This window comes from Oncorhynchus clarkii, chromosome 10, assembly GCF_045791955.1.
Source record: "Oncorhynchus clarkii lewisi isolate Uvic-CL-2024 chromosome 10, UVic_Ocla_1.0, whole genome shotgun sequence".
Taxonomy (NCBI): Eukaryota; Metazoa; Chordata; class Actinopteri; order Salmoniformes; family Salmonidae; genus Oncorhynchus; species Oncorhynchus clarkii.
The window spans coordinates 25,428,687-25,443,651 of record NC_092156.1 but is presented as its reverse complement, the minus strand read 5'-3'; the positions used below and the strand labels follow the sequence as shown (position 1 = coordinate 25,443,651).

At 42.5% G+C, this 14,965-nt stretch overlaps 2 protein-coding genes across 3 annotated transcripts; both read right to left on the bottom strand.

The window, feature by feature from the left end:
* Nucleotides 1-211: 211 nt before the first annotated feature.
* On the bottom strand, nucleotides 212-9,092 carry LOC139418172 (nonsense-mediated mRNA decay factor SMG8-like). The gene is made up of 4 exons (XM_071167426.1): nucleotides 7,561-9,092; nucleotides 7,239-7,384; nucleotides 1,006-1,905; nucleotides 212-714 (listed from the first exon to the last, which is right to left on the bottom strand). The coding sequence occupies exons 1-4, from the start codon at nucleotides 9,077-9,079 to the stop codon at nucleotides 499-501; spliced, it is 2,781 nt and encodes a 926-aa protein (XP_071023527.1). The 5' UTR covers nucleotides 9,080-9,092; the 3' UTR covers nucleotides 212-498.
* Nucleotides 9,093-9,337: 245 nt separating this feature from the next.
* On the bottom strand, nucleotides 9,338-14,344 carry LOC139418171 (proline-rich protein 11-like). Of its 2 annotated transcripts, none has more exons than XM_071167423.1 (10): nucleotides 14,202-14,344; nucleotides 13,241-13,359; nucleotides 12,907-13,021; nucleotides 11,671-11,793; nucleotides 11,346-11,585; nucleotides 11,149-11,247; nucleotides 10,852-10,970; nucleotides 10,516-10,575; nucleotides 10,299-10,395; nucleotides 9,338-10,185 (listed from the first exon to the last, which is right to left on the bottom strand). In XM_071167423.1, exons 1-10 carry the CDS (start codon nucleotides 14,214-14,216, stop codon nucleotides 10,117-10,119), a joined length of 1,056 nt encoding a protein of 351 aa, XP_071023524.1. In that variant the 5' UTR covers nucleotides 14,217-14,344; the 3' UTR covers nucleotides 9,338-10,116. The 2 variants fall into 2 exon arrangements, with proteins under 2 accessions (XP_071023524.1, XP_071023525.1); XM_071167424.1 differs by having other exon boundaries at nucleotides 11,346-11,582; nucleotides 14,202-14,341.
* Between the last annotated feature and the right edge of the window lie 621 nt (nucleotides 14,345-14,965).

The following is a 14,965-nucleotide window of genomic DNA, read 5'->3' as shown; positions in this document are numbered from 1 at the left end:
CTCAGTCTCGTGGTATGTAAACAGCTACGAAAAATACAGATAAACTCTCTAGGTAGTGTGGTCTATAGCTTATCATGATCTACTCTACCTCAGGCAAGCAATGGTTGTCTGAATAATGATCATACTAGAGTCAAACTCAAAATAAGCCTCCATACAGGACAGGTTGGATTGAGTGTGCACAATAACAGTGAATAAAGCCAACAGACAAGGATCATCCATATGATGCCATTTATTCTCTCCTTAATAGACATGAGATCAATATCTTCAATTTGAATATGTCCAAGTGGAAATGGAGTTGTGCACAGACCAACACTTTTATTTTATGAGATTGCCATTCATAATAAACTAATCCAGCCCAATTCCATTTAACTCAAAATAATTTGTTAGGGGATAAAACAACACCAGGCAAGAGGTCACGGTCCAACCAACACAGTCATTTTTACAATAACCTTGCAAGTAAGTGAGAGCCACTTTGCGGTGCAATGTTATGAGTGGGGGTTACTGTGGTGGAAGGGGGCTGGCAGTGTTGGCACGCAAGATGCCTCTGAGGACCTTGCAGTTGGCCAGGGGCTGATTGTCTTTAGGTGGGTAACATGGGCCACGGTCTGTGACGTAGGAGTAAGGGAAACGTAGGACCCACAGGCCATCAGGGGGCAGCACCAGCTCTGTCTGCTCTGGATGGAACACTGAACAGGGTGGAGAGCCCAGTTGGACCTAAGAAGAAAAAGGGGCAGTGTTTTACAGTCAACATTAAAGCATTACATCTCAATCAACAAAGTGACTATTTGCAACAACAAAAAAAATCTCCAGTCGACACAACCTGTTACTACACTAACAACTCAAAATGAGTCCAGTTCTAAATGCATTGAGAGTTTAGCATAACTGGTGTTTGTCACCAGGAAAACATGAGAAGTGAGGAATTTACTTATAGATGAGGAAAACATGAGAATAATTAACTTGTGACAAACACCAGTTGACAGGTAAATGAAGGCCAGGCAAGTGTACCTGTGGGTTAAGCGTTATCTCCAGGTGGGCGTCAGGTACAACAATGTAGAGACGCGCCAGCTGGGCATAGTTGGGTTTCAGGCCGCGCCCCTGGGCTGGAGAAGGGATGTACAGGGGCATGTCTGTGTTCAGGGCCCTGGTGGCCGGCTCTTTTGCCCCTCCAGGCCCCAGCACCTTCACCACTTTATCAGGCCCTGAGCTAAGGAAACGCCGACCCCTACTGTCCTCGTACTCAAAGCCCACGAAGGCCCGGGCCACGTCATCTCGCCTGCGTCCCCTACCAAGGCCCCCTGTGCTCCCCCGCTTTCCCACTAGGGCTTTGTTGGGGGCCGGCCAGGAAGAGGGTCCCCCATCCAGGGGCTCAATTAGGCCCACTTCATCTTCAGAGCGGGAGCGAATCACTACGTCCCAGGGCAGGAGATAGGAGGAGCCAGGCAGGAAGCCTGGCTGCTCCAGGCCAGTGTGGGGGTTGTAGGCCTTGGCGGGGCCCAGCTTGATCAGCGACCAGCTAGAGAACTTGGGCAGCAGGCCTTTGGGGCAGCCTGAGTGGAGCATGCCTGGGAGGTACTCCACGGTGGAGGCCTGGCGGTCTACCAGGCCGGGCCTCTTCTCCTGGCCCTCGCCTCCCACTCCGTCTCCATAGGGCCCCAGGCTGTCAGTGGACTGACCCAGGCTGAGGGCCAGGCTGAGGCTGGTGCTCTCCCCAGGGGTGTGGGATGCTGGTATACTCTCCTTCAGCTTCTCCACCTCTGATGGCTCTGACCCTGACGACAGGACTGGGGCTGCCACCTCAGGGGACCTGGGTGCTTCTTCGCAGGCCGGGTCTGGATCTGGGGTGCTCGGCTGGAAAATAGGAAAATCGATCCTCTCCAGCATCCCGCAGCATTTCTCTTCAAGCATCTACAGGGCAACAGGGTCAGATAAAGTGAAAAGACTGAGGTACAGTTGGGGGTTATGCTGGTGTCCTCTGCAACAACCTGGTCTCAGAGCATTTTGTATTATTCCGTACGTAAATCGGTGACCGTCCATTTAGTATGAATTGTTACGTTTCGTATGGTATGTACTAGAGGTCGAACGATTAATCGGAATGGCCGATTTCAAGTTATCATAATCGGAAATCGGTATTTTTGGACGCCGATTTAGGCAACAAAAAAACAATTACACCTTTAACTAGACAAGTCAGTTAAGAACACATTCTTATTTTCAATGACGGCCTAGGTACAGTGGGTTAACTGCCTTGTTCAGGGGCAGAACGACAGCTTTTTACCTTGTCAGCTCGGGGGATTCAATCTTGCAACCTTACAGTTAACTATCCAATGCTCTAACCACCTGCCTCTCATTGCACTCCACGAGGAGCCTGCCTGTTATGTGAATGCAGTAAGTTGCAAGCTAGAATTAAACCTATCTTATAAAAAATCAATCATAATCACTAGTTAACTACACATGGTTGATGATATTACTAGTTTATCTAGCGTGTCCTGCGTTGCATATAATCGATGCGGTGAGCATTCGTGAAAAAGGACTGTCGTTGCTCTAACGTGTACCTAACCATAAACGTTAATGCCTTTCTTAAAACCAATCCACATTAGTATAGACTTTTAAACCTGCATATTTAGCTAAAATAAATCCAGGTTAGCAGGCAATATTAGCCAGGTGAAATTGTGTCACTTCTCTTGCATTCATTGCACGCAGAGTCAGGGTATATGCAACAGTTTGGGCCGTCTGGACTCGTTGCGAACTAATTTGCCAGAATTTTACGTAATTATGACATAACATTGAAGGTTGTGTAATGTGACAGAAATATTTAGACTTATGGATGCCACCCGTTAGATAAAATACGGAACGGTTCCGTATTTCACTGAAAGAATAAACGTCTTGTTTTCGAGATGATAGTTTCCGAATTCTACCATATTAATGACTTAAGGCTCGTATTTCTGTGTGTTATTATGTTATAATTAAGTATATGATTTGATAGAGCAGTCTGACTGAGCAATGGTAGGCACCAGCAGGCTCGTAAGCATTCATTCAAACAGCACTTTCGTGCGTTTTGCCAGCAGCTCTTCGCAATGCTTCAAGCATTGAGCTGTTTATGACTTCAAGCCTATCAACTCCCAAGATTAGGCTGGTGTAACCGATGTGAAATGCCTAGCTAGTTAGCGGGGTGTGTGCTAATAGCGTTTCAAATGTCACTCGCTCTGAGACTTGGAGTAGTTGTTCCCCTTGCTCTGCATGGGTAACGCTGCTTCGAGGGTGGCTGTTGTCGATGTGTTCCTGGTTCGAGCCCAGGTAGGGGCGAGGAGAGGGACGGAAGCTATACTGTTACACTGGCAATACTAAAGTGCCTATAAGAACATCCAATAGTCAAAGGTATATGAAATACAAATCGTATAGAGAGAAATAGTCCTATAATTCCTATAATAACTACAACCTAAAACTTCTTACCTGGGAATATTGAAGACTCATGTTAAAAGGAACCACCAGCTTTCATATGAGCAAGGAACTTAAACGTTAGCTTTCTTACATGGCACATATTGCACTTTTACTTTCTTCTCCAACACTTTGTTTTTGCATTATTTAAACCAAATTGAACAGGTTTCATTATTTATTTGAGGCTAAATTGATTTTATTGATGTATTATATTAAGTTAAAATAAGTGTTCATTCAGTATTGTTGTAATTGTCATTATAAAAATAATATACATATATTTTTTTATTATTATTATTAATATATATATATATATATATATATATATATATATATATATATATATTTTTTTTTTAATTATTATTATTGTTATTATGTTTTTATTATTTTTTATTATTATTAATTTATTTATTTTTTACTTATTTTTTATTTATTTATTTATTTTAAAAAAATTATTAATATATATATATATTTTTATTTTTATTTTTTTTTTTTTTTTTTTTTTTTTTTAAATCGGCCGATTAATTGGTACCGGCATTTTTTGGTCCTCCGATAATCGGTGTTGGTGTTGAAAAATCATAATCGGTCGACCTCTAGTATGTACTAATTTGTGGATGTCCAGCGCTCATTTCTTATGATACAAATAACAATTAATATTATATGTAAAAAATTTGCGAAATGTACAATATGTTACGAATTTTAAAAACATGTTAGGAATTCTAGCTAGGTGGCTAACGTTAGCTAGCTGGCTAACGTTAGCTAGGCTAGGGTTAAGGGTTAGCTAACACGCTAAGTAGGTGTCAAGTAGTTGAAAAGTTGGTAATTAGCTAAAATACTAGCGTAGTATAATGAGATTCGAACTCACAACCTTTGGTTTGCTAGACATTCGCGTTATAGGTACACCCATTACCAACCACCTTACTTTCATTTTTGCCTCAAGTAACCAGTGGCGCAATGGTCTAAGTAAGGCACTGTGCCACCAGAGATTCTGGGTTCGAGCCCAGGCTCTGTCGCAGCCGGCCGTGACCGGGAGGCGCACAATTGGCCCAGCGTCGTCCAGGTTAGCCAGGAGGGATATCCTAGTCTCATCGCACAGTAGTGACTCCTGTGGCGGGCCGGGCGCAGTGCACGCTGACCAGGTCGCTAGGTGTACGGTGTTTCCTCCGACACATTGGTGCGGCTTGGTTGGGTTGTGTTTCGGAGGACGCATGGCTCTCGACCTTCGCCTCGCCCGAGTCCGTATGGGAGTTGCAGCGATGAGACAAGACAGTAACTACTACCAATTGGATACCACAAAATTGGGGAGAAAAAAAACAACAAATACCAGCTGGCTCATGTAACCATATCAAATGTAACATATCATTCTAATTTGAGAGTCCCGGTCTTATATTTAGTATGTTACGTCTAGTCTATGAGACCAGGCTGTCTGCAGAGATCTGTTGGTGGATATAGTACTTTAGTATTCTGAAGCACAAAACACGACATAATACAGAACAGCAAGACAAGAACAGCTCAAGGACTGAACTACACACATTTAAAATAAGAAAACAGTTACACACATTGCTGACACAACAGTACATACACATACGGTGCATTCAGAAAGTATTCAGACCCCTTCACATTTTGTTACGTTATATATATTTTCCCCCTCAATCTACACACAACACCTCATAATGACAAAGCAACTTTCTTTTTTTTGCAAATATATTAAATATAAAAAACAGATACCTTATTTACTTAAGTATTCAGACCCTTTGCTATGAGACTCGAAATTGAGGTGCATCATGTTTCCATTGATCATCCTTGAGATGTTTCTACAACTTGGAGTCCACCGGTGGTAAATTCAATTGATTGGACAGGATTTGGAAAGGCACACACCTGTCTCCAGGTGACAGTGCATGTCAAGGCAAACACCAAGCCATGAGGTTGAAGGAATTGTCCGTAGAGCTCCGAGACAGGATTGTGTCTAGTCACAGATCTGGGGAAGGGTACCAACAAATTCTGCAGCATTGAAGGTCCAAGAAGTTTGGAACCACCCAAACTCTTCCTAGAGCTGGCTGTCCGGCCAAACTGAGCAATCGGGGAAGAAGGTGACCAAGAATATTGGTTTCATCAGACCAGAGAATCTTCTTTCTCATGGTCTGATTCCTTTTGCTGCCTTTTGGCAAACTCCAAGTGGGCTGTCATGTGCCTTTTACTGAGGAGTGGTTTCCATCTGGCCACACTACCATAAAGGCCTAATTGGTGGAGTGCTGCAAAGATGGTTGTCCTTCTGGAAGGTTCTTCCATCTCCACAGAGGAACTCTGGAGCTCTGTCAGAGTGACCATCGGGTTCTTGGTCACTTCCCTGACCAATGTCCTTCTCCTCAGATTGCTCAGTTTCGCCAGGCGGCCTGCTCTAGGAAGAATCTTGGTGGTTCCAAACTTCTTCCATTTAAGAATGATAAAGGCCACTGTGTTCTTGGGGACCTTCAATGCTGCAGAAATGTTTTGATACCCTTCCCAAGATATGTGCCTTGACAAACCTGTCTTGCAGGTCTACAGACAATTCCTTCGACCTCATGGCTTGGTTTTTGCTCTGATATGCACTGCCAACTGTGAGACCTTATATAGACAGCCTTTCCAAATCATGTCCAATAAATTTAATTTACCACAGATGGACTGAAATCAAGTTGTAAAAACATCAAGGATGATCAATGGAAATAGGATGCACCCGAGCTCAATTTCGAGTCTCATAGCAAAGGGTCTGAATACTTGTGGTTGTTTTTTATACATTTGCCGAAATTTCTAAAAACCTGTTTTCACTTTGTCATCATGGGGTATTTGTGTGTAGATTGTTGAGGGGAAAAAAAAATATTGATCCATTTTAGAATAGGGCTGTAACATAAACCGTGGAAAACGGGAAGGGGTCTGAATACTTTCCGAATGCACTGTATGTCCAATGTCCAGACTTTTCCTTCCATCCAGGTCCATGGACAAACACTATTCAGGGGCTCAGATTAAAGTTAAACAGGAGTGACAATATAGTCCCCTAACATTGTCAGTAGCTTTCCATCTAAAATGTCAATACCAAGTGGTTTCTCATTACTGATGGACAACAATACTTTCCCCACCTCTCCCACACTATATTTACACAATTCAAAATTACAATGCTTTCCTTTAAATATTAGGTATTTTATGCATGAATGATGTCTCACAGTTTGTTGTTGGCATTTCATGCCCGAGTTTGCCCACTTTGGCAATGAAATAGTAATTAAAATAATTGCCAATATCAAAAGGTTTTGTGATGACTGAGCCTTCTGTTTCAATAAAATGTGGAGTTGAATGTCTTTCTGTCCATAATTTAATTGAATGTACTCCAAAGCTTTTTTCCATCATACTTTATATTATTTGTCTTCGTTTTGTTTTTGTTCAGTCACAATTTCTCAATTTATAGTAAGTTTGCCAATAAGATGTGCAGCTAGACTTATTAGCCACTCCTTTTGCTTCATCGCTCTCAAACATACAGTTTTCCAATTCCTCATCAATTCTAACAGTCAGTTTCTTAATAGGGCCAGGCTTATCAATAACTGGAAGAAACAATGTCATAAATGCATCAAGTGCAGTGTCTGGATGCTCCACATTACACACATCAGACCAACTTTTTTTTTACATATGAATCACTACTAAATGTTTTATACGATCTGACACTATTTTAGGCCCAGCCTTTGGCTTTTCTGCATATGGCCACTTTATTATGTTCACTAAATCCAATGGGTGTGGATACCGCTTTAGAACAAAGTTCTGCATAAACAATGATAGATACTAACTTGGTAGAAGTCATAGTTGGCAGCTTGGATGGCAAAGGGGTCCTCACGAGGGGCTTGCTTCCGGCCACAGTTACACGAGCCAGTGGAACGCCCCCTGCTGTTGTGGTTGAGGATGGGCGGGTTGTGGTCCATCTCTGGCTTCTCACCTGCAGATGCAGTAACATAGAAGACAGTTGTTAGCCATAACAATATAGTTCAAAATTGATATTCTGAGATACACCGATTACCAACTATGTTGATACCTGTTATGATACCTATGTGTTTTAAATATGGAAAATACTATAATTTCTCATTTTCTGTATGGTAGTGATTGAGGCTTTACCTGGCCGAGGCAGCAGGTGAAACTTGTGCACACAGTGTTGGTCCGTCAGACTGCGCTCTTCACATAGCTGATGCCCATTACTCCAGAACTTGTAGCAGTCCTCATGCAACTGCAAGGCATAGCGCTGAAAAGCTACGCCACGTGCATGCTGACTATAGACCCGAAGTGCTTGTGTCAGTTGGTTTTTGTGCACCGTGGTGGTATAGTTATGGGGAAGGTTGGACTGGTAGGTGCTATGTGCCAGCGGCAGGGCTTTCTGACAGCGGTTCTCAGAGAACTTGGCATCCGTGTCCAGGAAACCCTCCAACACTTTAAGCTGACTCTGCACTTTTACGGATAGCTCAGCACTTTCCTCATCTGTGTTGGCTATCATAACCTGATGCAGCCTGTAGGCCACTTGGGCCCACTTGGAGTAAGTTGGAAGCTCAAAATGGGAAGGCTGTGGATTGCGACCGACGCTGTCGTCAAAGCCTTTCTTGGTCAACACCAGTTCGACATGCTGCCAAAGGAACTCCTTCAGACTACAGTCCACTAGTTGCCCCCCTGAGAGGCTGCTGCTTTCTACATTGAAGGACGGATGTCTAGCAGAGTGACGCATTTGTTGATAGCGCCTGGGTCCAGATACTGAGGTGTTGGTGTCATTTTCCCGCAGGGCGCAGTTGGAGCGCAGCTGCCCCAGCACGGCTGCCACTGGGTCCTCCTCTGGCCCTGGCACCACATACACAAACGCCTGGTTAGCAGGGACAGTGAACAAGCAATTACTGCTCTGGTTGGTGAGGACCCGACTTTTCCGGAAAATGCGATATATCTGGTCCTCCAATGCATGCTGTAGGCGTCTTCGTGGAGAGTGTTTCTTGGGCTTGTCAGCATTTCCCCCAGAAGGATCTGAACCATTTCCACCACAGCTTCTCAGGGTTCCATTCATCTGGAATACAAATAGGAGGCGTGGGGGACAGGGGCGGCAGTTCACCTTCCATTCTTTGGATATGTTGGAATCCTTAATGGCAGCACGTAGTAGTGGCAGAGTTTTCTGACGAAGTGCATCCACAGCACGGAACAATCTGTCATAGGTGACATCAAAACAGCATGTAGGATGGACCAGTAGCAGGACATGGCACAAGGAGAAGAGATAGAGCAATGCTAAACAATGCTGTTTATCCGCCCCTTTCCACGATTCATGCGCATCGGAGTGTCCGATGCCCGCACTCAAAGACTCACACGCCCGCAAAAGCTGTCGGTTGTCACAAACTGAAGTAAGCACCAGATACAATACGCGGTTTTCTTGGCTGTAGTATGCCTGAATCAAGCCTCCACTGTTCTGATTGTCGGTCTCATCCAGTCGGAAGAGATCATAGATGTGCTTGTCCGCAAGCGTGTTGATTAGAAACTCTTTTGGCGATCCGGGTTGCATCGCAGTCTTACCGAATAAACCAAGTACACAGAGACCGTCATCTTTGTACAATGGATCCTCTATTACTTCTGATTCTAGAAGCACTCCCAAACTCATGGGCAACGCCATTTCTTCCGGCCAAATCAATGTGGGGAAGATAAATATATGCGCACAAGGCCACTTTCCGTGGACACAAGTAAAATGTTCCGTGTAGAAACAAGGGACATTTGTGTTCCCGCAACCAAAACCAGGTCTGGTCTTTTATGGATACCGAAATAGTGTAAAAAAGAAATGTTTTATAATAATACTTAAAACATGTCTAGGAATTCACAAATGTAACTGTATTCTTATAAGCACAATATTGGTAAAAATACATTCTTAAATAAAAACTTTAAAAATGTAACAGATTTTATTTGGTTACAGTAGCAAATTCAAAATATCATGCGATATAAGATTTTAGAAAAAAGCTATATAAACAAAGATCAAAACACAATAGCTCACAAACATATTGGGTCCCTAGTCAATGTGCAATTTCCAAACAAAGTCCCTCAGATATGTTTACTTCCTCATAAAAATGACTACTAACTGAACTCACATTAAAAACATGTGATGCATCTCACTCAGTTTAAGTAACTCATCACATATTGTGTTTCCTCAACATGTACAGAGTATCTCAACTACTGCCTTTTAAATCTCAGTATGGCTCACTTAATATCACTGTTCCAAGAAGCATGAGGCTATAAGGCAGTGTTGGGATTAACCAATCATATGTCTGATACAGAGGGGCAGTCAAGGCAAGTCCTCATCTGTCATTCAATGAATTAGCAGGACTGTTCTGTAAAAGCAGCTTTCACAGAAAATGCTTGCTTTCAGAATTTATGTTCATTTTAAAAGTGGTTCAAGACAAAACAGTGTTTCCTCTTCTCATCCTCAATCTCCCTAGCACTTAATAAACCATTCAGCAATGGAAAGCATTATGTAACCCATCCAGCAAAGGAAAGGAGTAACCCATTCAGCAGTGGAAAGCAGAATGCGCTAGTAAATGTGCATTGCGCCAATAGTTACATCCATAGCTTGCATACCATCCGCATACAACAGAGCAGCTGCTTTTCACTGTTACATTTCAACTCGTCTGGATCGACATTGTGTATTTATCAACAAATGTCTCAGTTTTGATTATCAAAGCTTCCATTGCAATTCTTTGCCTTTGGAGACGGTCCTCGTGGTAAGGCACTCTGAGGGAATAAATAAAACAAAAGTAGTGAAAAAGGGGACACACCTTTATAACCATACATTCATGCACATGGGCTCTAAAGTTGTGGTGCTCCGAGTGGAGTGAGTGACCTACCTGGAACTTGCGTTGCAGAGCCTGAGTCATGATGGGGGTGAGGCCAGTGCCTGCCTCCATATTCTCCTTGTCAAACAGAGGAGTACCACCAGGACTCCTAAAGAATAGAGAGGAAAAAGTCAGACTGAGCTCTCACTTGATTATAGTCCTTTGACTTCCTGTTTTCAGGTAACACAAGAACCCCAGAATAAAGCACTTGAGTGTTGAAACACATTACCTATTGATTTGAACTCTCTTCAGCTGTGTACGCAGACTCATGGGGTTTTTAGAAGGTGTTCTAGAGTGGGAAATAACATTTGATCATCTCCACAGTAAGACAACACAAATCCAATAAAGAAAACAATTATTTCAAAAGCAATTATTTTAATTCTCATCCAGGTGTGCAGGCATTTGTTCCAGGCCTGATAAACATGATTCAAATTATTATCAGTATTGGCCTTGAACAAAAGCCTGCACAACATGTGGTGGATCCCCAGGACCATGATGGAGAACACTGATAATCTTCTGGTCACAAAACAATGGCAGCAGATGAAGAAATAGGGGATAGGTTTACCTGCCAGCGCTAAGGCATTTGGGGAGCTTAGGGAGCAGTTGGCAGTGGGATCGTTTCAGACGGACATTCTGCAGGTCTGCCACAGTGACCAGAGGGGCACGTATTTTCTCTGGAGTCCTCTGAAATAGAGACAGACCCATTGTAATACAATGGCCTTGTTGCACACGTTTATGCTGGAAATGCAAGAGAAGCAGGCACAATACTGCATGCTATGTGGGAGTGTCCTGTGGATCTTACATTTTGGACAGGTGGAAGCGCTCATTTACTTTGAGTAGGCTAAGGATATGCCTTGCTTACCTTTGATTTCACACTGCTGACAATGACCTTTCTCAGTTTAACAGTCTGTAAATCCCTGAGGGTCACAGCTACCAGTATGTCCTGCTTCTCCTTGGAGCTCTAAGTGACAGACAGAGGTCACATCATAGGAGATATGAGACTGAAATCGATCTATGACCACCAAATTAAAAATAATGAACGGTGAGTTAAGTTCTTACCTGTTGAGCATTGGAGGCCACTCTTTTTTTAGGGACATAGGGTTGCAGAAAAGTGGTAGATGGGGGAGGAGGTGGTGGTGGTGGAGGTGGTGGAGGAGCTGGGACTGGTGGTGTGAGAGCAGGGAGAGGGTCTACACTGGACCCACAGCCCAACGGAAGAAGGGGAGGAGTAGGGAACATTGGACGGACTAAACCACCAGCCACAGTCCCATGGCAGTGGCATGCAGTGCTACCCCCCTGCTGAAATAAGACAGGCTTTAGTGACATGTGGCTGTTTGTCACATCATAAGGTACATTCAGTTGAGTGTAATTGTTGGTGTCTCACCTGAAGAGCAGAATGCAAGGCATCCATCTCCCTCTGCAGCTCAGCCATTTGATTCTGGAGGGTCTCTAATTGTTTGGCATACCCCCGCCAGAAGAAAAATGTTTTCAAGAATCCAGAAAATGACTGCAATAGATAGATGGAAGTAGAAATTGGGTCTGTAGCAAGGTTTCCATCCAATGGCGAAGGTGCATAAAGAGGGCAGCCCCCATGAACTCACCATAAATGCCTTGTTTGCTAAGTTCGCCGTACATTTGTCTCCGTTACAATGACGTAATATCCGAATTCCTCCATCTTTATTGGTAACAGATTTTCATGCAAATATTCTAAAATCTGCATAAAGAAAATATGTGCATTTTCCCAGCAGTGTAGTTTCTCCACCAAACTGACTTAGTGTGGATAAAAATCAGTGAGTGATGATACAGTGCCCACAAAAATTACTTTTTCACTTAAGATTTCATGAACCGAATAAAAATCGAAAGTTCAATGCGTTTCCTTTGCATTTTCAACTCTACAGATAGTTGTGCTAAATAGCAAATGTGCTTACTCTGGTCTTGGCATGTGCGCTCTAGCCAACAGCTCACAGATACAGTGCAGTTAGGCTGTGCGGATATGATGAGATTATTATGGATAAGAGTAAGAATATATTTTTATTTGTCAAACGGCAGTCAAGCATCGATCATCATGTCACCAGAATAGGATCCTCGATATTTATTGGAAAGGAGAATCAAGATCACTGTGCACTTTCACCACCCTGTGAAGTTCATCATAAATTATTTCATCTATAGCCTAATAAACTGCATAGTTTCCCCAAGTCATAGTGGGAGGATCACATACCATATCATCGCGTGACTCAAAGTTGATTAACTTGGAGTCGTGATATGATGCGCATAAAAAACGCTTCTGCCGCAATTTCTCACATAATTCATTTTACAAACACTAAAGATCCCACCATGTCGAACAAACAAATTATTGAGCGGTATATATACAATTTTACCACAACTTCCTGTTTCCATCACAGCTGTTGTGGTTTAAAAAAAATATATATATATATATTTTTTTTTACACAGTATGACTTTAATCGCATAAAAACTGTGGATGGAAATGTGGTTAGTGTCACTGACATATAGAGTGAATCATATAGGTAAGTGCTTGGGAATGAAATCTAACATAACATAACATAACATTTCCCTCTACCAAAACAGCCCTGTTACAAACAGCCATGCTGTAGAAACCTACCTGGCTCAGGCAGTTCCTCCAGATTTGGCATACCCTGCCAAAAGCCAGCAGCAACCCTCTGACACCTAGCAAAGGAACTGGACTGGTTTGGGTGATTGGGTCACAATTTCCAAGTCTAAAAATACACACAGAATGATAAGTGTTAAGAGAGTTGAGGAAAGCGTTGTCCTCTCCTGTGCACGATCATTCAGCCATCCATGGATTCATGTTGACATTGTAGGCAACAATAGAAGGACAACTGTCAGTAGTCTAGACTAATAAGGGTTGCCAGTCAATAACAAATCTACTGTATGAACTAAAATGTTGCAGTGATGACAGCCATAGATTGACTCACTGTGTGATTACAGGTGTGACGATGGGCTTAGGTGTTTCTTGAAGCCTTTTACTCATAACAGCCCAGCGTCTGCTGCTGGCCCTCTTCTTCCTGCGTTGCAGGAAGGCTTTGCTTGGTCCCTATATGCACAGTGAAGAGAGTCAGATTCAGTTACATTTCAAAATGTGTATGGTTTAATAGACAATTTAGTTATTTACACACCAGTAATGGTAATTGGGCAATACCCAATTTGACAAATTAGCCAGCCATGTTTTCTATTGGCAGCCCATAGCATAGGTCAGTGGTATCAAATATATGGCCTGCGAGAGGGTCCAATCCAGCCCGCGGTTGGGTTGAGTAAAACATAAATAATAAAATAAAAATAAAAAATAAAAATTAAAGGGGGGGCGGGGGGGTTGAATATACCTTCAAATGATTAAAACCAAATCGCAACTGTGTGTAGACTATAACATTACAAAATCACCAAAATGAAAGCTAGACAGTCAGGGAGCATCGGAAGAGGACATTTTCTTTTGCAAATGTTGGGGGTGAGGAAAAAGGACCAATTTTCGTTGAAAACCGAATGCGGCCCCCGGGCAAAATGAATTTAACACCCCTGGCCTAGGTCCAATCATTTAATATCTTGATTACCATTGTCATTGTAGCTAGCTAAATTACAATTAACGTAACAACAAACAGTCTGGACTTCCTGCTTTTCATACCTAGGTCTACAAACTGTTTTAAAGAATGTATATAAATTGCCAACGCAAAACGTTACTGCTTCAATAGCCAAGCGAATGCACGAACAAGATAGGTTTTGCCTGCCAGCAACGCTTTTGCAACACAGCATGCTAGCTACCTAACACCGGCCGACCATAGACGTTAACACACATCTGTATTCGTGGCGCTAGTTTCGTTCAGCTTTCTCTGTTTTTTAACCTATTCATGCACGTTAGTGAAACTTATAACTGACGTTACATACCCATGATCCAGCCATAAAAAAACGTATTCAAACTAGCTAGAGGATTTAAAAAAAAACAACGGATATTTGTACAATGTTTGCTTTGCTCAACAAGGATTTTCAAAATGTACAACTAGTCGCTTCAACAAATCAAGAAACGTATTGCACACAGCTGGATGAAGACTTACGTGGATAGGCTACTGAATACAGAAGTAGATAGAATGACCAATCACAAATGACTACTATCCAGCCAAACGCAATGCCCGTTATTGTGTTACCTAGCAACATAACCTAAACAAACCTGTGTAATTTTCTCTACATTTTGTGTGGTTAGTTCAGAAATGTTGTAACTAAGTGCCCTTGGTTAGTTAACTTGAGCGGGAAAAGTAGTTTTGTCATTTGTCATTTGTCACCCTAACCAGGTAAGTTTCTGCCCTAACCTGTAACGTTAACTGACTGCATTTTCTTTACTAGCATTATCAGCGAATGAGATAGGTCTCTGCTAACAACACACATACTTGGCTAACGTCACAGTCAATGGCAGAGACCGACATTAGGCTAATTAGGTAGCTAGCTATCTAGGGTGCTCTACCATATCTGATGTTTGTTTGAAAACTCGACTAGCTAACGTTATCTACAGAAAGATGTTGATATACTGAGAACAAATATTGTTCCTGAAACAAGTTAGCTAGTATTTGAAGCATGATGTTAGCAAGCTAACGTTAGCTAACTAGCTAGGGTAGTAGTCCAATGCGGGGTTTTGAAAACACTGACTTTTTATTTTC